Source organism: Prorops nasuta, unplaced genomic scaffold (genome assembly GCF_024137725.1).
Source record: "Prorops nasuta isolate Cenicafe-Biocafe unplaced genomic scaffold, Cenicafe_Pnas_1.2 PNAS00011, whole genome shotgun sequence".
Taxonomy (NCBI): domain Eukaryota; kingdom Metazoa; phylum Arthropoda; class Insecta; order Hymenoptera; family Bethylidae; genus Prorops; species Prorops nasuta.
Window position 1 is genome coordinate 2193629 of NW_027116808.1, and position 23610 is coordinate 2217238.

The 23610-nt window shown below is 43.1% G+C and overlaps 1 protein-coding gene across 3 annotated transcripts in view; it reads right to left on the reverse strand.

The window, feature by feature from the left end:
- Fur2 (furin-like protease 2) overlaps positions 1–23610 on the reverse strand; it is a 226511-nt gene continuing 202901 nt past the window's right edge. For 2 of the 3 annotated variants that reach the window (XM_066733749.1, XM_066733748.1), the window contains 14 exons: positions 13258–13362; positions 10953–11156; positions 7089–7383; positions 6780–6952; positions 6021–6686; positions 5603–5819; positions 5049–5502; positions 4017–4204; positions 3651–3899; positions 3083–3551; positions 2690–2889; positions 2295–2576; positions 1978–2219; positions 1–1743 (listed from right to left, as the gene is read on the reverse strand). In XM_066733749.1, the coding sequence (XP_066589846.1) occupies positions 1636–1743; positions 1978–2219; positions 2295–2576; positions 2690–2889; positions 3083–3551; positions 3651–3899; positions 4017–4204; positions 5049–5502; positions 5603–5819; positions 6021–6686; positions 6780–6952; positions 7089–7383; positions 10953–11156; positions 13258–13362 (3852 nt within the window). In that variant the 3' untranslated portion in view covers positions 1–1635. The remainder of the gene's footprint in view (positions 1744–1977; positions 2220–2294; positions 2577–2689; positions 2890–3082; positions 3552–3650; positions 3900–4016; positions 4205–5048; positions 5503–5602; positions 5820–6020; positions 6687–6779; positions 6953–7088; positions 7384–10952; positions 11157–13257; positions 13363–23610) is intronic. The other variant, XM_066733750.1, reaches the window with a different exon arrangement.

Consider the following 23610-nt stretch of genomic DNA (forward strand, 5'->3'; position numbering starts at 1 on the left):
TCGTTTCCGTCTTTTTTATTATATTACTCTCATGGTTCTTGCTCCTCCCACTCTCTTCTTATACATTTTGTAGTAAAGCGATTGCAAAAGAGGCCATTTTGTGGAAAATATCGGATATAGCGCTATAAAGCTCCATAAAAAATAAAAAAGAAAAATATGGTAGGTCGTAAGAACGAGAAATAATTGGGAAATTAGATGATACATCCTGGCATGTTTCTTCGTGGATCTTGGAACAGCGGTAACATTTGATTCTGAACAAAATTCGATAATCCGTTGGTTCCTTCGATTTACAAAAGTAGAGAAAGCTCGCTTCGCACATCCTCGCCTTCTTTCTCTATCTCACTCTCTCCCTCCACATTCTATTTAAACCTCTTTACTCACTTTCGTCCTTCCTCTCACTTTATAGTATATTTTTTGCACAGCTTCCCCCCCCCCCCCCCCACCTAGTCCTCTAGAATTCTTTCTGGTCATCACTCTCGCGCGTCATTTGTACAAATATATAACAACGTCGAACAGTTCTAGGAATTGGTTAGCTAGGATTACACTACAATTACGTGGTCCGTGATATATCTTGATCGCTAATTCATACGGAGCACACGCCTCGTGAGAAAAATCGACCAACGCGTCTCTCTCTCTCTCTCTCTTTCTCTTTCTATCCTGCTATCAACATGACTCTAGTTCGGAGAAAACCGGTGCTTCTGAATTGTAGGAACAGCCAAAATTACACATTTTTACTCGCAGAAATCTTAACAAAAGCCCTCACTCTCCGCACAATTGTAAGGTGAATACAATAAATTAGCATATCAGGCTCGAGTTCCTTACAAGGTTATAAAACTGTTGAAAAAAAAATAACTTACAAAAAAAAGGTAGTAGCTTCCAACGTTCGAGTCAGACTCGAGTGCAGTGAATAAATTTTGTTGCAGCAATTTGACATTCTTGGGTAAACCAAGAAGAGGACGCTCTGATGTTTTCCAGTATATTAAATTTTGCAAAACGTCGTAGGTGCAACTCGTGGCAAATATTGTTGAAGAGGGTCTACGTATCACGTTAATGGATCGTCTGGTGCAACGATACAGCGGCTTAGCTAAGTGAGAAAGCTCCTGGAGCTTTTCGATAAGTAATTCACGAACCACAAAGTACGTAATTAAGTCTCCATATCGAGGACGGGGGATCGTGGAAGGGGAAGACGCATTAGGGCGGGATCAAGGGCGTCACTAATCAGGCACTTTATAACGTCCTTCACCCTTTTCCGGTCTTTTCCACTGCGCTTCGACGTAGTCGAGGACTCCAATGATTCTCACACCAGCATGAAAGGCAGGCTACCAGCCTGATCGTTAAAGTTTCCTAGCTAAACACACCTTGCTTGCCGCCAGTTTCACATACCTTTCTCTATCTCGCACACACACACACACGCACACAATATTCAATATTTCACACATTACTCATACAAGGTTCTTTCTACTATCACGTTTTGAACGAATCATCACCCTCCAGCGTTACAACGAGTCTCTCCTATTCCCAGGGCAATCTGGATTGTTCTCACAGAACAAAGTTAGATCCGGCGCACTTACACGCACAATCTTCTTGGCGAGAGGTGCTGGCTTCCTGTTATTATTTACAAGGATGACAAAGGGCTTAGGTCATCAGTTCTGTCGTGTCATCGGCGTCAACCTCGTCCGAGGGCTCCACTCTCACTGCTAGTTGGGTGTAGCCCATGTTGGACTCTTTCCTCCCAGACATTGACTGAAAATATACAGGTACAGGTGTGAAAGAACAGAAGAGGAATTGTTATTGAATAAGTGAGAAAATAATTAATAAAATGTCACTGAAATTCCTCTATCCCCTGATGGCTCCTGTCATTTCTAGGAAACAATTAAGTCCAATGCTAAGATATGAAATAGCATCTAATTTTGCCAAAAGAGAAGCTACGAGGTGGATAGTTAGGAAACTCCGAGACTGCTTATGATTGATGATCACCTGAAGGGCAATGAATATCGTGGCGAACAAGGCGACAGATGCCAGACAAATAGCTACAGCTAAAGTTGTGGCTGCTGTAACAGCGAGGGATGCCGAGTCTGCGTTGCCACTGCTACTGCTGATACTACTGCTACTACTACTACTACTGTCCATGTAACCCTCGAACTCCCCAGGATTAGACGCTGAAAACTCAGAGCCTGGTACTCTCCTTTTTCCTGCTGGTGAGCTGTTCCTGCAGCCACCTGTGAATGGACATTTTTAATTAATATCTTTAGCATTTTTTTTTATGTTTATATATTAGGAAAATCCTGACTCACCGGTCTCTGGATCACAAAGACAACATTCCTCAGAGTGTTGTCCCTTTTCCAGACCAGTGCAACAGGGAACACACTGATTGTTGAGTTTGTCCAGATGCAAGGGGGGTGAGCAAGCAGCACAGCTGAATTTGCCTGGCCCTGTACATCTTTTGCAATTTCCATCGCAATTCTTGCATAATTGTGTCAAAGGGTCGTAATACTGAGCACCCAGACACTCCATGCAGAGACCACCCTCCAGCATCGAATGTGCTGGACAAGAAGTGCACTCTAATGGTCCTTCCCCTAAAACACAATTTATAACATTCTTTTACGTCGAATTTATCTCGTTTCATTCTTCCTACACTGTTTCCAAAGATCTTATCCTCCACATGGAGGAACTAGAGAAAACTCGGTACCTTTGCAAGTACGACAATAGTGGTGGCATTTCTGACATCCGAAATTCGATTTAAAGAATCCCTCGGGACACTCCGGATGACATTCGCCGTCTGCCAATTGCCAGCCCTTCGGGCACGTGACGCACTGGTCCCTTCTTGGCCCGGAACACGTTTTACACGACAAGTAGCACTTGGCACATTGCCCCCTATCACTGTAATAGCTGCAACAAAAACAGTAGCACCGAGTTTAGCTTTATCCAACGGTGTTAATTAATTGCAAAAAGTCTCTTGGTACCACTCGACCCTTACTCATCATCAACAATTATACAATTTATTCTTTTTAATTTCTACAATTTATCAGAACCCTATGGTACAGACAGAGACAACTCGTTGGTACCAGAATTAAGAGCTCACCCCTTGGCACAGGAGGACCTGCACTCTCCACTCTGCAATTGAAGGCCATCTTGGCAGGCTGTACAATTCAGTCTGGACACGCAAGTCTTGCAGGTGTGCAAGCAAGGAACACAGAGTGGTCTGGAGGGCTGAACGACCGAGTAGAATCCATCGTCGCACTGTGATACGCAGCGTTTGCTTTGGAGGAGCAAAGAACCTTGGCAGGAGATGCAGAAGTCCTCGGTGGGACCGGAACAGGTCTCGCAGGTGGAGTGGCAGGGCTTGCAGTGTCCATCCTCGTAGTACTCGGTGTTGTCGCAGCGACTGCGACTCTCAGGGGCGCAGAGACTCTTCTTGTTCAGGCTCCAGCCTTGGATGCAGCTGGTGCAACCGGAAGTGGCGCAGGTCGCGCATCCTGGAGGACAAGGAACGCACTCGCGACGCTTTTTATCAGCACTGTAGCCTGCTGGACAGGAGGTACGACAGTATCCTGAAAAGGACAAAGGATGAGGAATTATTTAATTCTGTTTTAGTGGATGGAGAACTGGTTAAATTATTAAATATACATATATATAATAGCAGCCCTTACCGTCCAAGGAGAACAATCCTGTTCTACAGCTTATGCAATGATTTTCCGCGGTACCATTGCAGGTCTCGCAGGTCGAATGGCATGGTGCACAATTGTAGTCCTGCGTTTCGTACGTGTTAAGAGGGCAAGCAGCGTAACACTTGTTCTCGTACATTACTAGATGATGCTCGCAGCTGGTGCACCTGTCCGGCCTGTCCTGACAGCTGCCGCAATTGGCCTCGCAAGGTACGCACGTACTATTCTCCGTGTCTACAGGGTCAAACGATATAAATTACTTTTTTTTCCCATGACACTTTTCTAATTGTTGAGGTGTGGATTAAATTTATTCAAATGCTATTAAGGTCCTACTTGCACGATTTTACTCACTCTCGTAATAACCCTCCGGACATTGCTGGAGGCAAACGGCGAGATCGGTGACTCGCAAGTGTGCAGGAGCGCAGGATAAGCAGGAATCTTGACCTGCCCCAGCGCATATCTCGCAGGACTCGTGGCAAGGCCAACAAACTCCACCTTGATTAGGAAAACTTCGTGGGGGACATCGACTGACGCAAGTACTGAAATGAAAGGAGATTTTGTTAATACATTACAGAATTTGGAAGATATATAATTTTTAATAATAATTTATTGTTCCAAAATTAATTGGCGATTTTTTTTTAGTTTAGTCCATTCTGTGACCAGTTAGAAAGATATTACAGAATATTGATTTAGTTTGAAGTAGTTTTCAAAGTAATGTGATATAAACAGTCTTCGTATCTGTATTCATTGCCTTGCATTTAAAATTCTTTTGATCAAATGCACTAATACAGTTTACTTGTGACATTATGCTGTGTTCTAGCTATTTTTATCGTTTGATTAATTTCGAAGCTTTCTACATATTACCTCTTATCGAGTTCATTAATTAAATTCCCCATTTCTCTTTTACTTTTATACTCATGTCGCTTCAGGTTTCAATACATAATAAATAAACATTGTTTTTATAATGAAAAGCAGTTTTTTCGTATTCCGTGCACAGCACTCTCACAAAAATTAAAATCTATTACCTCGTATCCAGCTCAGAGGCGTAAAGAGTCGAAAGAAATCCTTCATTAGTGACGTGATTAGATTTTAATTATCACAACTCTGTATATTATTCGAAGCACCAATAGTTTGTCATATATATACGAACAGCTTCTATGTGTATATGTATCTGTTCGTTTCACTTTTAAATAATAAATTACAGAGCAACTTAAAAAGTATTGACAATACTAAACAAAAAATAAAAATAAAAATCTATAAATGTCTGAGAAAACGTCGAGTTTTCCACTGACTTCTTACTAAATTGCAATTTGAGGACTGAGCTTCTTTAAAAACTTATTGCATTGGTTACACAATTATCGATTATACTCCTAAAATACTAACTTGTCTAGTCTGTAGCTTTTGCAACCAACGCACTGGGTCGGTCCTTTACCATAGCAGCCTTGCTCGTCGCACTGAGGATCGCAGTCGTGCCTGATCCTTCTGGTGGGGTCAAGGGAGCCAGCTGCGATTTGGGATGACGAGGGGGCAGAGGGTGAGTCGAAGGTCGCAGCTGCTCCAGTGTCCCCTGGCAGGCGATTCGTCAGCAGTGGTGCTGAGGAACCGTCTAGGGTGGCCACCGACGCCTCAATGTTAGAGGCTGCAGCCGCATACGGGCCCTGGTAGCCCTGAAACGTGGACGGAGGAAAGAAATCGTGCTCGCCCCGATCGGAATTGAACGGGTATTGCACGTATGGGTACGAAGAATGCGATTGTACCGGATTAAACTGCCTCGTCCTCGTTCGGATCGGATTCGTCGATGTTCCATAAAAGATCAGCTGCCACTTCTTCAAGATACCTGCGGGATAAACGGAATATTTTTTTTATCCAATCAAACACTGACAAATAAAATTACATATGTATGTAAATTATTTAATTAAAAATAATTATCCTCCTACCTGGTGAATTTACTCGTCTGGTACCAGCATTAATAACTTGCAACGTCCACCGGCCATCAGCCTTCTCACCCCAGAAGTGGACGCTGAGGAAGGGCCAGTCATCGAAGTTCGAACTGAGGACATCCCGTGGACGTTCGAATAACAACGTTGACGTGGTACCCATTGGTGACGTAAGGAGCAACCTGAGATTCCCTCGAGGGAAGAACCTCAAGGAGACCTTGAGAAAGGGAAGAAAAAGAATACATATATATATATATATATAAGGTAGAAAGTAAGATAGCAAGTAGTGGAAAAGATGAAAAATGGACGAAATAAGGAGGAGACGTTGAGAGGAAGAATAATTGAACATACGTCGAATGAATAATGTAAACTGCTCTAAAGGGTGGAGGGGGGGGGGGGGAGGGGGGTGTTAGCTTACCTTGCACTGTACGTGCTCAAGGAACCTAACTTCGTTGAGTGATCCAGCACAGCCACTGACATCCATGTAGACACTGAGGGAGTATCCGTAAGTGGGATCAATGGGTCTTTCCTCGCTGATCTCCTGGGATTTGCAGATGTGCTGAGGTGGCACATTGGTCCACTGCTCGGCGAGGTTGACCATTCCACCGGCGTCCATCAATCCGTAACCGAATTTGTGGCTGACCTTTCTCTTCACTCCGTTCAATATCCACCCTGGCTCCTTCTCCAAGGGCCCAGGTCTCGAGGTCAGTACCACCAGGTATTGCATATCCCTCCAAGTTAGACTCGGATTGGCCTCCAAGGCCAAAGCAGCAATTCCAGCTGCCAGAGGGGCGGAGGCCGAAGTTCCGGTGTGCTCCACCGTGCAGATGTGGTCCGGGCGTAGTTTTGCGTCCATGTCGACGGTAGCCACGCTTTTGTCGTTGCCCGGAGTGCCCGATGAGTAGGTCGAGGCCAGCGTTGAGCTGCACTCCTCGAGGTACCAGGGCTTGTAACCACCCTGGGTCGCGCTGGATATCGACAGGGTGAATATGCTGTTCGTGTATCCATCGCAATTACAGCTGTCCGTGTGACGACCTCCGTTACCCGAAGCCCACACGAATATCGAGCCTTTGCCCTTTCGACCCTGAAATAACAGCGTCGGGTTAATTATATGGCTATACTACTGAAATAATTTTAATCTACGTTTAAACTCGAAATCGGCGGTTGTACTACTCACAGTGGTGACTCCGTAAATAAAGGCTCTTCTCGCGAGGGGTCCTGGACCATCGACGGTTTTACCATCGTCCTCTGGACCCCAGGATGCGCTGTAGATGTCGATATGGTCAGGGTTTAATCCCAATGCCCTCGCCTCCACAGCGTCGTTTACTGGCCCATCGAGCATTCTAACTCCTGTATATTCCAAACAGACAAATTCGAGTTTTAACCTTTCGTTATTTAGTATTTATTTTTTGTTATTTAAGGCTATAGAAAAATCTCAAATTTTATTTAATTTTTCTAAAAACTAGTGTAATGATAAAGCACAAACCTCCTATACTGGAATTGTACGCAACACCAATACCACAATACTGGTTGAAAGCCACTGCAGCCACTTCCCCAGCACACCTAGTTCCATGTTTGTTATCCCCATTGTCCCTTGGCATAGGGTCATCGTCGTTATCATTGATATCAGTGCTGGCCTTGTGATCGTAGTTTGGCGCCAGGTCAGGATGATTCGTCTGGATACCATCATCCAAAATCGACACCACTACGTTCTTCCCTGTGTAACCCTTCTGCCACGCTGGCCCCAAATTCATGTCGAAACCATCCTTGGCCCCTCCGTTCTGTAAAAATACATTTGATTCTCTTTTCAATTTTCATTGTTTTTTTTTTGTTTTTGGTAACACACCTTTCACGAGAGTAACACGTAGAAATTTATTCCTATAAACTCCACCTCAATATTTAATCGGACGCTCGTGGAATTATTATCGAATTTTTTCTCGATAATCCACGTGAATTCTCCGAAGTGGAAAATTCTTAAATGGTCTCGGATTAAACGCATTTATGTTTCATCATTAGAGCAAAGTGGATGGATCTTTTTTCCTTGGTAAAGTTCGCGAACCCGAGACTGCGAAATGGATTAATGCGGCGATTTATTACCCAAAGGCGAGCTTTTCGTGTCCGTACAGCTCGAAACTTATGATGCATTCTTACCTTCAACGTAAAAACGTAATAATAGTAAATAAATTTCGCGAATCTTACGTAGGAACTTTCAGCCTGGCGCAAAACTCGCTTTCAAAATATACGCAAATGGATTAATGCGGCAATTTATTGCGGCCAGGAAGTTCTTTGCCTTTGGAGGTAAAATGTATCCAGAGCTAGGTGGCACGTATACCTCCCCCTGGGGAAAAACTCATAATCCTGGGACTTGGGGGAATGGCAGTGCTCTCCGAAATGAATTGAGGCTAATCAATATGCGTAAACAATCAAGATCAGAAAACTGGCGTAAATTTTACCACGCGGTTCTATTTATAGAACCTTGTATCAGTGGCATTCATAAGACTTATCCTTGCCTTGTGTAATTTAGCACCAAGAGAAAAAAAAACACGACGATTTATAGTTTCTATTAGTCAATGAAATAGGCAGAGAAATTCTTGAAAATCGCAGTAGTACGACTAAAAGATTGTTCCTCCGTTGTTTTTCTCCTTCTTCACCTTCCTGATCCTTGAAATTAAGATATGTTCCCAACACGAATTAATTAGTGTGTTTAAACAATGAAGATCAGAAAAACTACGTAAACTTAAAAACGCGATTCTATTTATAGATCCTTGTATGTGAGTATCGTCCATAAATCTCATGGTTGCGTCGTGTTGTTCAGCACCAAGAGAGAAAACAGCGATGCATTTATGTGGTCTATTCGTCAATGAAATGGGCAGAGATTCTTGCTGCAAATCGCTTTGGTACAGCCAAGAGATTTTCTCCACTGTCTGGCCCGTTCTCCACATTTTCCCTTGCTATCCTGCGCGCTTCTTCGATATTTTTTATTCTCGCCATTTGTATCCTCGGATATCGCAATGAAAGATTTTTTTCAACGCTTTGTCTTCAATATTCCTCCTCGACAACGGGAAATCCCACGTCTTCATTGTTCCCACGACAGCTGACGAGTGATGCGTTAAACGAGAATCGTTATTATATCGTAATTTCTTCTCACCTGCTTCCAATGTGATTTCTCCATTTGATAGCCGAATATACACGAGAAAACACGAGTGCTTCGATGATTCATTAATTTTCGTCTGGTTAGAAAAACTGAAATTATTGCATTGTGTTGTTCGATTTAAAAGAAGGGGAAGGGGGGAGTACCAAAAGGTCCTCTGTTTGAAATTCAAATATATTCCTATCGCGAAATGATACAATAAATATGAAGAAGAGACAAAAATGATGTTTCGATTGAAATTCATTTATTCTCGTTATGAAAAAAGGAGAATTATATTAAAATATGCCCGGCGGTAAAAGTATGTCTTGCTTGAAAATTCATTTATTCTCATTACTGAAATAACGATCCGTTGGAATGGAATTTTTTGGTAATTTTGCGCGTATTATCGAGCACGCGATTGAGAAAATTAAATCGGCCGATATAATTGATTTAGAATATTAATTAAATATTACTGACACGTTTCCAGTATAATGCTTCGCTCACGTACGATTATTCGCTACGCGAAAATTAACTCGATGATTTAGAAGGGCTTCAAATATAATAAAGAGCTCACGAGGCCCTACAAAATTAATTCTAACGTTAAAGTTTCAGTGTCCAATTCAAAAATTAAATGTCAGTGATATCGGATGAAGCTTTGCAATGTTGGAGTGTATTTTAATTAGTTCGATTAAAAAATTAATTCGTGAAAACTAAAGTAGAGTATTGAAAAATACTCTGATATATATATATTATTCGTCTGGGTTAATGAAGCCTGGATGGCAATTAATTCGTGCAATCGATAAAAGCTCCGATCTGACCAGACAAATTTTCCCCGGAACAAAACGGCCGTCAAATATTTTCATTAAGCCAAATTCGCGTTATTACAATATCCGATGTTTCGATAATAATACGAGTATCTCGCCACGTTGCTTCGACGCTATTTATTCGCGGCTTCTAGGCGATTATCGGCCGTGAAAAATGTTTAACTAAATTCTATACGCTGTGTGATATAACGCGAATCGAGTTAATCCGAGGAAAAGAAAATGATAAGTAAAAATTAACAGAAAATTAAAAGCACATTTATTCCCATTAACTCGACTTTCGTATATGTAAAACGCGCGATTATATAAAATACCAGGCATTAAAAGCTTTATAAATACTTCTGTCCTAACGAATACTTCAACGACAGAATTAAAAAAGCATTAAATACAGATGAGCATTAGGTATATGTAAATAGTCCTGGTTCGAACGTTTATATAAATTAAAAAAATATTTTTCTGAGAAAAAAACATTATTCATTACAATAACGAATAATTTTTATCGATATGACGAAATCATAAATAATTTTATTATTAAAGTGAATTATTTATCGAGTAAAATAAATTTTATTCATTATTGTAATGGAAAATATTCATTGGATGAAAGTTTTTTTCAGTTTAACGTATATCGCCCTGTCTTATTTGTTTCAGAGAAAGAGGATCGCGTTAAGAGGGGGAGAATTAATTTTGGATAGTGGCGCAGTATTGTTTTTCGATGAACGCGTTATGTTTCTTGTAGTGAGATAAAGGGGTCGAAGTAAACAATACTGGCTATTGTCTGTTTCGACGTGGCAGATTTCTCGAGCGGAGAAGCAAAAAGCTACGTGGACGTCTGAGAAGCTTCGTGAGAAAAGCTCGTGAAGAAAACTCGAAATCTAAACGTCTGGCGGCTCGTCGTCGCGACGCCAAATAAAAATTCTGTCGTCAGAAGGAGCTTTCGAGCTTTCTTACTTCTCGTTGGCATACGTCGCTTCTGTACTTTTTCTTGAATTAATCGGAGCTTTTCCAACCCTCCTGCGCGTTAGCTTTCGATATTTAGCTTCCCTAACGAACGAGGTGAAATCATTATTCCCCCTCCAGCGAGCAATGTCACTAATATCGATACATTTGGATCTTGTGAAACGTGGATTAAAGTTATAGGAGGATAAAGCTCAATTTTAAAAAATTTTAATTTTCACTTTTCCATACGAACGTATTAATAAACATATAAGTATCGATATATTTTTGTAAATGTATCAGTAAATTAATTTTAAAACCTCCCCATTCATATATAAAAAGCTTTAAGATAACAAAAACCGATAGTCGAGTGCTTTAAGTAGTACAAGTCAATGTAATCTCAGCCTTCCTCCCAACGCAGCTATAACAGCAATAAGCAATCGAGGAGCAGGGATTTTCTACTCACCAGGTACCATTGTTCCTTGAAAAGTGGATCGGTGAAAAGGTTTTGGTACGGGACGCCTCGGTTTCGTTGCCGGTGAAACGCGTTTTGCCTCGGGCGAGGCCCGAAATCATCCAAAAATGGCACGTAATCGCTGAATGCGAAAGACGTGTCACCGAAATCCCTCTTTTTCCGCTTTTTCTCGTGCTGCTGCTGGAACCATTGGACCTGAAAAAAGCGCGGGAAAAAAGCTCGTGATATTAATATGTTTTTTCTGTGTTGGATTTCCCTACGTAAGGAGACCAACGTAAGCGGTGGTAGGATTTCTCCAGTGGAGCGTAGGAGGGATTTTAGGACGAGTATTATCGCGAAATTTATCGTAGAGTCCTGTAGATAAATTGGAGTGGATTCAAGAGAATTTTATGGATGGATAGTGGCGGCCAATGGACAAATAACGCTCGACTCTTGCACGAGCAACTTCTCGTCTTCTTCTGCTTCTTAAGAGCGACCAGGGAGGATAAACGAGTCGTTTCTTTGGCGCAAATCGTGACTATTAAGCCGAGCGTGGTCAGAAGAGTTCGTAAATTGTGCAATCAGGGAAAAACGCTTCCGGGAGCGGCATTTAACTAGGCGGCTGAGCATGCGTACGCTCGCACCCCTTGTCGTGCTTTCTGCTCGCTTCATTCATATGAAAACCGAACGCGATACCTCCTCTCAACGGCTAGATTCACGCTCTTTGCATTTTGGCCCTAGGCCAGAATCTCCAGAATCCTACTGGAAAGCTCCTGGTCTCATCCCATCCTAGCACTTCCCTTCACTCTGTTGCCCCTTGTGTTTCCCAAAACTCTCAACAAACTAAGCTTAAATCACCAGAATCATATTTAAGCAAAGTTTCTTTTCCACTGAATTTTCCTATCAGTATAATATAACGAAGAAGATATTCAGAGTTTTACACGAAGTTTTCATGCGGCGGTTTAAAATTCAGCTGTTCTACTTAGGTTTGTCAAAAGGCTCGTACAAGGGAAATTGAAAACGAAGGAGACGTTATTATTTTTGGAATGATTGCTATGTCCGAGACGGTGAGCTATATTATATTCAACTTGTATTTCATTATGGTTCTTGCAAAGGATGGTCAAGATATATATTTCTATCCTAGTAATGGTATAACAGCGAATTTTCATAGTTGAATTATTTTGTTTTGTATCGATTTAACCAAGACAATGTTCGGAGTGAATTAAAGCTCGGGGGATTAAAATTGAGCATTTTTTAATAGATTCTGTGAAAAGCTTGTTAGAGGAAAGATCGAAAGATTGAAAATAAGAGAGACGTTATTATTTAGAACGGTTGGTTTGTCTAAGCCGGTGAACCCCTTTATTATCGTATTTCTCCGGGACGAATTAAGTTTCTCGCTTAATCCTTTATTAATTTCAAAAATGCTAGGCTAATCCAGCGTTTATCCCAAGTGGCGCGTAATAATCTGGCTTTAACTATTAATCCGCTAAGTAGTTTAATAAATGCACCATTAAATTCTAACTTTCTCCATTCCATTATAACTCAAATTCTATAGTAATCGCCCCTGCGGATGGCCAATATCATTTCTATCCTTGTACAGAGACAGCGAATACTCGTAACCAAATTATTTTCCAATGTAAAAATTTGCACACGACTCTGCTGTGTATCTATGATAATAATCTTATCGGTGAATTTCTAGACCGTACTGCAAGTAAACCGATTCTAAGATAAGACTGACCAATGACCGATTTATTCCACTTGCTACTTTCATAAATTTCGCAATAATCGAAAAGTGAACATCCAATGATTGACCCGTTTCACTGATTTTGTTAAATTTACACCAAAGACTGCTTTCAAGCATCGATCGAGGTAATTTTATCGAAAAGCTTCTGAAAAACTGTTCATAGCGAAATAGGCAATGGGAGGATTTGGGATTTTCGCCGAAGGAAAATCTGCTGAAATATAGGGTTGTTCTACTAGCAGCACCTGTTACGGTGGCTTGTAAAAATTTCACCAAAAAGACGTTGCGTGAGTATCGAGAGCAGGATATTTCTATTGGCATATTTCATCGATAAATTCCTGATGCATAAAATCTGGCGAAAGAATGATTGCGAATTTTTTTATTGTTCAAGTCGCATGAAATACAGGGTTGTTCCACTTGCATATTAAGACTCGAGCAGGATATCGGACAGAGATGGAACAGAACAATGCATGTTGAACGAGGTTCGTTAATGGATTCACGATGTACTCGTAAGCTGATTCAGCAGTGATAGACAAGATCGATTGTGATCGAGTGTTAGTTCAAAGATGCACTCACCCGTGGGTCGTCCTGTAACAGCTTGTGATGCGTCTCGCTGACAGACAAGGATCTCTTGTGCACGTGCTTGTGCGACAGGAGGTAGTATCCTTTCAAGGAGCCAATCTGCAACAATAAGAAAAAAAGGAACAAAAATTATTAACAATTTCCTCGAATCACACACAGACTTAAATCGATCCTTCTCAATAATTCTCTATGAACAATATGTCTGATCATACACTGACATTTCCCCTTAAAATTTTTTTCCACTCGATCCCTCACCGCAAAAATTACAAATTTACATCGTTCCCCACCATTCGATAACTATTTTTGAAGCTCCAAAAAGTTTCTTCCCTTCATTTTCCTCCTTTCCATGCCTTACGAACCATCATACTCCTCTTCATCATTCCACTGATCATCAGACACTCGTTCCTACACCGTTACATCTCACATCCCTCCCTTTTATCCCCGCTCCTTTCTCGCACTTATCGAAATTAATCATTTTCCCCCCAAAATTCCTTCTTTTTCCCAAAATACCAGGACGAGGAATCTCTCCAAGGTCACCTCGACAAAATTAGCCAAATTTCAGATTATTCAGACTCTCGCAGTAATCTCTCCTCCTGCAGTATTCTCGGAGCTTTTCGCGGTGAAAGCAAATGTCGCGGTGCGAGTTCACAGTCTGTCACGACGACTTAACGAGATTATGAACGCGGCGATGGCGACAATTCAACGAATTTACCGTGTGTAACGCGAAATGACAGATTTAATAATGCAGCGCGTACAAACGTGCCGTTTAAAGCCTGACAGGCGGCCTCGTTTAAACTCAAATATCAATTTTTCGCATCGGCTGCGCTCCGTTGTTACAACCGGCGGTGCGCTCGTAAATAATATTTTCTCCCGTTGCTCCATCCTATAATTCAGCACTGGATCCCTGCGATTCGTGCAGCGAGGAAGACTGGAGGGAAAAAAAAAAAAATCATCCAAGATTTCCATCAACCAAATGACGCGAGATTTCATTACCAATCAATCCAGCGATTTTCGTTAAAATATTCCAACCCCTCTCCGCTTAACGTTCCGCAATTAAAACGAATCCGCTTCCAATTATAAATTTCACGTTTTTGTTGCAAAACCCTTATTATTATTTTCCAGCGATTTCCTTCGTGATAAAAATTAAATTTTTAACTCCAAATGAATGTTATTGGTTATGTATGTGTGTGTGTCTATACGAAGCGGTGAGTTTTAGCGATGGAAGCAGACCTGCAGGAGCAAATAGATATCGGATAGTCAAACGTTTATCCGATCCTGGCAAACACGAAACTGCGGTTTGAAGTCTCTTCCCAAAGGGATTTCGTTGCATACATCGAACTCATGTTCGAATGAAATGGCTTTCTTGCAGTCCTTCATTCGCTCCGTCATGAATCGGGACCAGAAGACGCGACGACCCAGTCCTCCTCCCGAAATGAGACTCTTCAGGATTTATACCTCGAGTTATTATTCCGATCGTTCGAATCCTTGGGAAATTTATGACGATTCGCTTATTGGTAACTGGGGATAAAAAATTGCCGGGACAATAGTTTTACTTTCGGAAAGCGTCGTTGGTGAAAAGGACGAGGGAATAATGTAACGTGAGGATGAATTTAAAGGATAAGGGTCGTGTATTGAATATCCTTGATCCTCGATAGAGGTTTGCTGAAGGCTCCGGAGTTATACGGTCGTCCTGCAGGAAAACTATCGGAGCATGCCCCATCACGCCTTGGGAATATTTCAAGATAGTGCTGCTTGACACACGGTCGTGGTGGTGGTGGTGGTGGGTACCTGGTAAGAAAAGTGAGAGAGGGGTTTCCATCCACCCCCTCCCCTCCCTCGTCCCTGTGGAATGTCCCGAGGAACGTAAGCCACTGTCAGGCCAATTTTACCCGAAGACATCGTCGCCATCTTGCGCGAATGTAGCAGCCCGAATTTCGCGAGTAATGTACCATTCGATACTCTTCTTCACCCTCTCCCCCCCCCCCCCAACCCCACCTCCACACCACGCGATATCGCAGTTACATATTGAACTTTCCCCGATAACATTTTCGGCCATTTTGTCAGGCTTCTGAATTTCAAATTTACACGCCCCGGGAAGTTTTCTCTGCCGGATCGATACATCGGGCTACTCCACTATCTTTGCCAGGACGACGTAGCCGTCCGAAATTTAAGGGTGAGTCTTCTGAGATTGGGTAAAATCGATAACGTGGGAAAAATTCAATTGCCAGCTGTGGTAGGACTCAAACTCTTCGAAAAGTTGCAAGTGTTAATTGCACGAGGAAATAAACGCGTGCTTGGGAAATAATGGTAAGAAATGGGGTGAATTTTCAATTCGTAATAAAGTTGGGTGAAATATGGAGGGGGAGGGGGGGGGGGGGGACTATAGAATAAGAGGTAGAGAGAAAAGTGAGAATAGTGGAAGGGTGAAACATCCAAGATTGGTTGAAATCGAAAACTTTGAAAAAATTCAATTGTTAAACATTTGCAAGCATTAATTGCACGAGGAATAAACGCGTACTTGGGAAAGAATGGTAAGAAATGGGGTGAATTTTGAATTCGTAATAAAGCTGGATGAAATAGGGGGAGGGGGGGGGGGACTGTAGAATTAGAGAGGGAGAGAGAAAGGTAAACAACGAGGAAGGGTGAGTCTCGTAGAGAGAGTATTTAACAATGGTGTGTAAGATGGATTGGGTGGGTGTAACAAGAGTTGTCATACTCAGCAATGTGCAAATACATGTAAGAGAGAGGCACATTCGCATGCATATAGGGCAGGTGGAGGATACACGGAATTCGCACACAATAAACGGACACTGGTCCATGTCCATGAGTACACACGGCGTATACACATTATTTAGATGCTCCTGGAGCACACACACACACACACACGTACAGGAGCACCCCACCCATCCCCATTAATGCCGGCACGAGCATACTTCATCAACAAATACACACGCACGGCTGTACACGGATATACGTGTTTTGCCTCGTTCCTACAGGCGTATGTCGTTTCTAGGAGCCCCAATGCCTTTTGCGTCTGTGTGGGTGCGTGCGAGCTTTTCCACCACCAGCTCCTCTTCCTACAAACTCCTTTAGTTGTGTTGGTAGTCGCCACGTACGTGTTTCTTGGGAATGTGTTTGCGGTGACATTTGCATTCTCGCAGTTACGCTTCGCGTACGTACGTGTGCTGTATTTTTTTAAATATGTATGTGGCTACCATTTATGAGCTTAGAGTGTTTTTGATATAAACGCGGGGCCATTTGTATATGTGTGTGTGTGTGTGTGTGTGAATGCTCTTTTGGCGGAGGCGACGTTGACGTTACGTGTGATACATTTCGCGATTATGCGTTTGCCCTTCTTGTATGTGTGTGTGTGCGTGTTGGATGTACGTGGGAGTGCTACACACTCGCTCGAATGCCACTGACTTTGATCCATTTGATTCGTGTGTTAGTTATAGCGGGCTCTGTAGTATGGGCGTTTCCAAATGTGGATAATCGTATCATTTATACGAGTACACACACGTGTAACTCACGCACGTCGCAGTTTGCACAATATAACTCCTGCGATGGAGAGACGTGTGTCGAGGAATATACGTGTGTATACGATTTTATGTTCGAAGCTTCGCTTCTCTTTCTCTTTTTACCTTTTACGCACCCCCTCCTCTCCCCTCTCTCCCCCTCCCCCACCTGCCCCCTCGACCAGTGATAAATCGCCCTTGTCCAGTACAGCTATTCTCTTTTCCTTCCACCGACAACCCCCATACACCTCTTTGTATGTTCATTTCTGCCCCCTTCATAAATTTCTCCTCGCAATTCTATAAATTATTAATGCCCCTTGCAAAATCATTTTGCAGCTCTTTTCTCTCGACAGATAAATTAATCCTTCAGGAGTTCCTCCAGTTCGTCGACAGATTTTCCTGAGAAAACTGCGAGTATCCGACTGGACTATGTGAAAGCGTTCCACAGAGTCGAGTTGGGATTTTTCAGGAAAATTTTCCTGGCCAAACGGTTATTGGAACGACGATTAAAGGACCGAGTCACGAAGTGGCGAACATTTTCAAATCGAGCGTCGAGTGGTCAAAGGTGTGAAAGAAACATGAGAGGCAGAGGGATATTAATTCTTGTATAGAAATTTGATTGGTTCTTCTGTTTAGGGGGGGGGGGGGGGGGGGTAAAAATTTCCCTGGACAGTTCTATGGCGAATTTCGGAGTGTCCCAGGACACGTGGAATTTCTTAACCTCGTCAAGAGAAATTTTTAAAAGCACCTATAAGAAGACGTACCTCGGTACCATCAGCTATAAGACGCGTGAGCGGATCCCCGGGGATTTCCGCGGTCAGGCAACTTCCGGTGGGATCTCCTCGGAGGAACAAAGTAAATCTCGCCTCTGACACGAGCCTCAACCGAACCGTACGATGATTAACGGACGAAATCGTCGTTGCGAGCCGATGGTAAGCAGTTTCAGTGATATGAGCATATAATTGGTCAGACGTGGTTCGAAGAAGCGACGAAATTCGCGTTTCCAGACTGCGTACGAGATCTTCCGCAATATTTTCGCGGGGCGGGTTGATTCCCAGGAGGGGGGAGGAAATTATATGCCGCTATTCGATCGAGCTTGCGTTTACAGTCGCGACTTTTATTTCCCGGAAGCTGTGAAGTGTCGTGATATATAGAATCGTGCATCGGGGCGGAAATAAAAGAAATTTAACGAAGACTTAAAATCAAGAACAAGCAGCAAGTTCGGATTTAACGACGTCGAAGAAATATCGTTCCGGTTGCCCGGTGGCAATATCTCCTTTCGGGTAGTGGGGGGGGGGGGGAGGGTTGGAAGGGATCGGTAGGAGGGAGGGGGTGGGTGGGGAGAGGAGATGAGGTAGCCCCAGGGCCAAGCTAGTTTTCCGATCCAGTAATTTACGGTCTCCATATTCCACCGGTTGACACGCCGCATTGTTTCCCACAGAAAACACTATATTCCCGCCGTTCCACGACCCATATTCCAGTCTTGAAAACAAGTGGACGTGGAAACGCTCGGGTTCTTAGCTACCCGGATCGTTTTATGCATCTGGCTATCAATCATCATTCTTATTTCTCAATGCGTATGCACGCTTGCCTTCCTTTCTCTCGAGACTGTACAGTCGACTCCTTCCTCACTCTTCTGCATCAATTATATATATAGCATACAGTGTGTATATTCGCCAGGTGATTTATACGACTACATTAAATCCTTTTTTACAGCCACTGTAAAAAGTCCAGTCATGTTTTATCGTTCGATGTCCAAGCAGTAAAATGCGAAATAGAAAAGTCATGAGGAGTGAAAAATATTAATGATCGTGGAGTGGGATGTCGATGGTAGGTTTCTGGCTCAATGATGGTCCAAATGATATCCGTTGGGAAGTATCGTGTGGATTTTTTGCTCCCTCGGACCCTGGGACAGGTTTCTTTCCTCGCGACGTTAAAAGAGGGGTGGAAATGGGTCGAGAGAGTCGAGTTATTTTTCTTCGCAAAGATTATATCGATTGGTATATATTCAGCATCTCGCGTCAACGACCGGTAACGACGTCGTCGTCGTCGTCTTCGTAACTATCTCAAATCCATTCAGGTACTTTCTGGAGTTTGGTAAGTTCGCTTACAATGGGGAGCCCCGATGTTCGTCAGGATGCTACAAAGGGACCGTGAACGACCAGAAATTCAACGTCGCGGCTGCAGCTACCTTCACCCCCCTCCCCTCCTTCCCCACCCCCTCTCTCATTTCACCTCACTCACTTCACCATCAACGAGTCAATTTCCAAAATGAAAATTGTCTCGTAGACGTATAATTGTATACTTAGGTCCAATTTTGCCAACCTCTCCTTATCACCCAAGCCTTAATGTATTTTCAACATTGCATCCTCTTCGAAACTTTCTCCTCGAGCGAGAATAACGCACATTTCCCATGCATAAAGCACCTTGAATTAGAAATTACGATCGGGCTGAAGGAATAGCGTTTAGTCCATATTAATTATTCACCTGTGGAGCGCGTATGATTCATTTATCTCCTGAAATTTTGCCTCGGTATTTTCTTCGGTGGCTGTACTACTAGAAAGTAGTATGAACGTTAATAGTGCTATTATTGATATTCTAAAATGTGTTGAAGGGGGGGGGGGATTTGGCGAGGTTTTAAAATATTCCTGCGATATCTTTTCGCACGATATCTCTTATTGAGAGTACGAAGAAGGTTCCAGCAAGGTCGAGGCGGGGTATACCCGTAGAATTGCCAATTCTTGCCGAATCGTGGAATCTTTTGTTTCGAAAGAAAGGGTAGTTTTCACACGAGCCAGGGAGGAATCGTGTAGGTGGCCAGGAGAGAGGTTCGAGATAAGAGGTGGCGGTAAATCAAAGCTCCAAAGGGGATGCCTTACGATAACCTTTCTTGGCGCTAGGGTCATCGGCTTGACTCTTTCCATTTTGTGTTGTATTTCTGGTGCTACAACTATATTTGGTAGCCGCAATATCCAAGGTTCTAGTATTATTCTTTTTCTTTGGCTCCTATTTACCTCTCTTTCCACCTCGAACGTCCATTTCGAGATTTTACCCCCCTCCCTTCGTCCTTGCCACATTCCTCGCTTTCCCGCCCTTTTTCACTCTAACCCACACAACTCCCTGCAGGTTTTTCGTCCCGCAATGCCATCCACGTAACATCGATATCGTAAGGAAAAAACAAAAGCTTCGATATAGTTTCCTTTGAAATTTTTACTCCCAGCTTACACACCACCTTAACTTCTCTTCTACGTTAACCCTGTTCAATGATTATTCCACTGTACACGAGTCTGGCATATATTTGAACAACCATTATGCGTTGGATCGAAATTTTATTTTCACCTCGCCAGAATATAATCTTCGAATTTTGCCTGCCGCTTGTAACGACAATCCGGAAATATCGGAGCTACTCGACATCCATTTTGCTCCGCGAAGGATATGACTGATCGTAGGAGGGGGGAATGAAAAACTGCAGACCGGAAACGGGGGATGATGATCCGGGCCGAAGAGCAAAGTTTGTCTCTGCAAAAAGCAGAGACAGGAAGTCCATCGATATCGGCAGGGATCGAAGGGTTTTTGTCCCAAAACCGACGCGAGGGGCAAAAAAAGTGCTGCTTGGAAACCTGCCCTAAATAGAAGTCCTCCATTCGTCGACATTGGCGAATAAATTTTTCCCAAACCTCTATATCTATATATATATATGTATTATTGCCAAGTAATCGATCCGTTAAAAAAATCGCATCCAGAGTTTTGGATCCAAGGACCCAGCGTCCACCCCGAGGCCCAAATGGAGCCCGAAGAAGGGGACGAAGAGGAAGACGACAAAACGCGTCGAACCGGAAGTGAATCTGCTGCGCGGTTGTCTTTTTGACGAACTTCCTGGACGGGGGTAATTTGGGGAGAGGCGAAACTGCGAGTAACGAGCGGATGCGGAGGAACGGAGGATCCGCTTCGAACCATCCTGGAAGTTTAGAGCCAAGTCGAATTTTCCGTTAGTCCGGATCCAAATGATCGATCGCGTCCAAGGAAAAAGAGAAACGGAGTAAGGGGGGGGGGGGGTAAAATAGAGACCAGGGATGCAGAGAGAGAGAGAGAGAGATAGAATGGACGAAATAGTTGGGGATGGTAGAATTTTGCAAAACGGAAGGGAGGATTCCGGGGGGGGGGGGGGGGGAGGAGTTGGTGAACCGCAATAGCGACGAGAATAGCGAAGGTAAAAATGGAAATTGGCTTGGAGTAACATTGTTGCGAAGGGACCGCGAGTTTTAAATATAACTGTATTGTTTTTCCATTTCGGTTTTCTTTTTTTTTTTAAATGTATACTCGGTGACGACGAGGGACCAGCCATTGGGAAATGGCTGTCGAAAAGTGTGGCGTGACAAAAATGTTCAGCTTCGAGCAGTTGTGGTATTGTTACCTAAAAGGTCTCTCTCTCTCTCTCTCTTTCGTTGGCAAGGCTCGACCATAGATTCCATGCGAGTTTGCGGTCACGCTCGTAGTTGTAGCGAAAAAATGATTGATGCCAGTGCTCGAAAACCATCATCGATTTTCTTCCGGGAATTTGATCAATCTCATCAGCCACCGCGAACCGATTTACCAGAGCCGCACCATCCCCTCCCCCTCCTTCTTCCCATTCGTTCCAGCAAACTTAGCTCCGCTCCATTTCCGTTTCTTAATTCGCAGCTTCGTTCCAAACTTTCCCCCAGGAACCAGCTTTTCGTGCTTTATTTTTCTACGTGGAAAATGCAACGCTGGGCTGGCATAAATAAAAATTGGCTGAAAGGGGAGAGGGGGGGGGGGGGGTTAAAAAACTTTGTCGAGCCAAAGGGAGATCGTATATATATATATAGGATCTCTCGTGTAAAAACGTGTAGCTTTCCGGTTGGGGGAGGGTTGGATAGAAAAAATATTGAATTCTGAACGTGCATCGACGGATGGATCGAGTTGTTCCCTATTTCTAGTCGCGCTGTTTGTTTACGGATATAAATTATATTTGTGCAAATAACATTTACCTTTTAAAGTTGGCTCGTCGGGTCGAACTCTGTTTGTACAAGCCTGTTTTCTTGGGGACGAATATTTGATATTCGCCGCCTCCGCTCGCAGGACGCGAAGCATAATATTCGTTTCCCGCTAACGCGCCCCACCAAAGGTCACAAGGTTAATAAAATAGACCTCTGTGTGAACGGGTAAAGCTATATTATTGGTGCTGTCCGAACGGAACGAGGTAATCTTCGACAGCTTTTTTCCGGAAGCTCTACAGGGTTAAAAGCTGTACCTCGGTATTTCTTAGTACACGAAGCGTCTATTGGTACAAAGAATTTTCTTAATGCCGAATATTTGATATTTTTCACCTTATTAGTTATATAGCGGGACGCGAATCATAATATTCGTCTCCCGCTAACATCCCCCATCAAAGGTCACAAGGTTAATAAAACCAAACTCCACGACCTAACAAAGCTATAGAGTATTAGTGCTGTCCGAACGAAGCAACGTAATCTTCGACTGGTTTCTTCAGAGAACTCTGCAGGGCCAGAGAGTCTGTTCTGTATTTCTTAGTACAGCTAGTGTGTATTGGTGCGAAAGAATATAAGATGGCAGGAGCTTTAAAGCTTCTGAGAGGGGGGGGGGGGGAGAGAGAGAGAGTCACGGGTCGAGCCCGTCGAGCGAGTCTCGTAAAAAGTCTGTTAGCTTTAAAGCAGCGAGAAGATGGGTGGAATTGTTCAGTATGTGCGCGCAGTTTTAGGGTCACCCGAGCAAGGCGCGCTATATTAAGAATACTATGGCGCTTTTCAGGGGAGGGTGATGGTATAGGAGGGGGGGGGGGGGTGGAGAGGAAAGGAGTAAAAAGTAGCGGAGCACGTGCCGCCATAAACGTTCTTTCATCAGCGTAAATCCATCCCCTGATAACTCAATATGCGCCGCGTGCTAAAGCCACCGCCGCGCGCGTCTCTTCAACATTTTCAACAGCTGCGCGCGCTTGTACCGGAAATCGCCATTCCGCGATACACTCTCAAACCTTAATGCCACTGAATTTTTAATCGAACCTGAGAGAACCGTCGTAAAAACCCTACGAGGAAATCATTGTAACGAGGTATTTCGAGAAAAGATTCTTATCTGCGAAAGAACTAGTTAAACTAGTTGGATTAACCCGAGGGGGGGGGATTAAATTTTAAACGAGAAATTGTTTAAAATTTTCTTTTTTTTTTCTTTGGGTGGAGATTGTAATTTTAGGGATTTTTAAGACATTTTCCTCGAGAGTGTGTATATATATATGTATATAGAGGGATTGATAGAGTAATAGGGGTGGGGGAGTAGTTTTCGCTACGTTGAATTGCAATTAAGTAGATTTGGCATGGATATGTCAGACGCTTTAAGAGATGTAACCTCATTAGTGGATCATTACCGACTAGGACTAAGCAAAGATCCACGAGTCTCTCTGCTCCCTCAACCTCACCCCCTCCTTCTCATTTGCCTGCCAGACCTCGTCAAACTATGCAAGCAGGGACATCTCATTACTGCCAGGTAAAAAGTGGCGTTTTATCGGCTACGCATCGCACTAATTGCTCTCGCCATATTAAATTCACGCATTCTTCCTTCCACCTTGTCATTCCGGTACATCCAAACGACTTATCAATAATAATGCAAAAACTCGACGAACCTCTCGATAATTCAATACAAATTTCATATAAACAAATAACGGAGACCGACAAAAGAGAGGTGCGAGCATTCGCTCCCGTTAAACCCACTAACGATCTGATTCGAAATTGCTGAATAAACAAGCCTTTTGTGCAAATGCCTTTTTGTCCAATATGAAAAACAAATTGTGCACAACAAA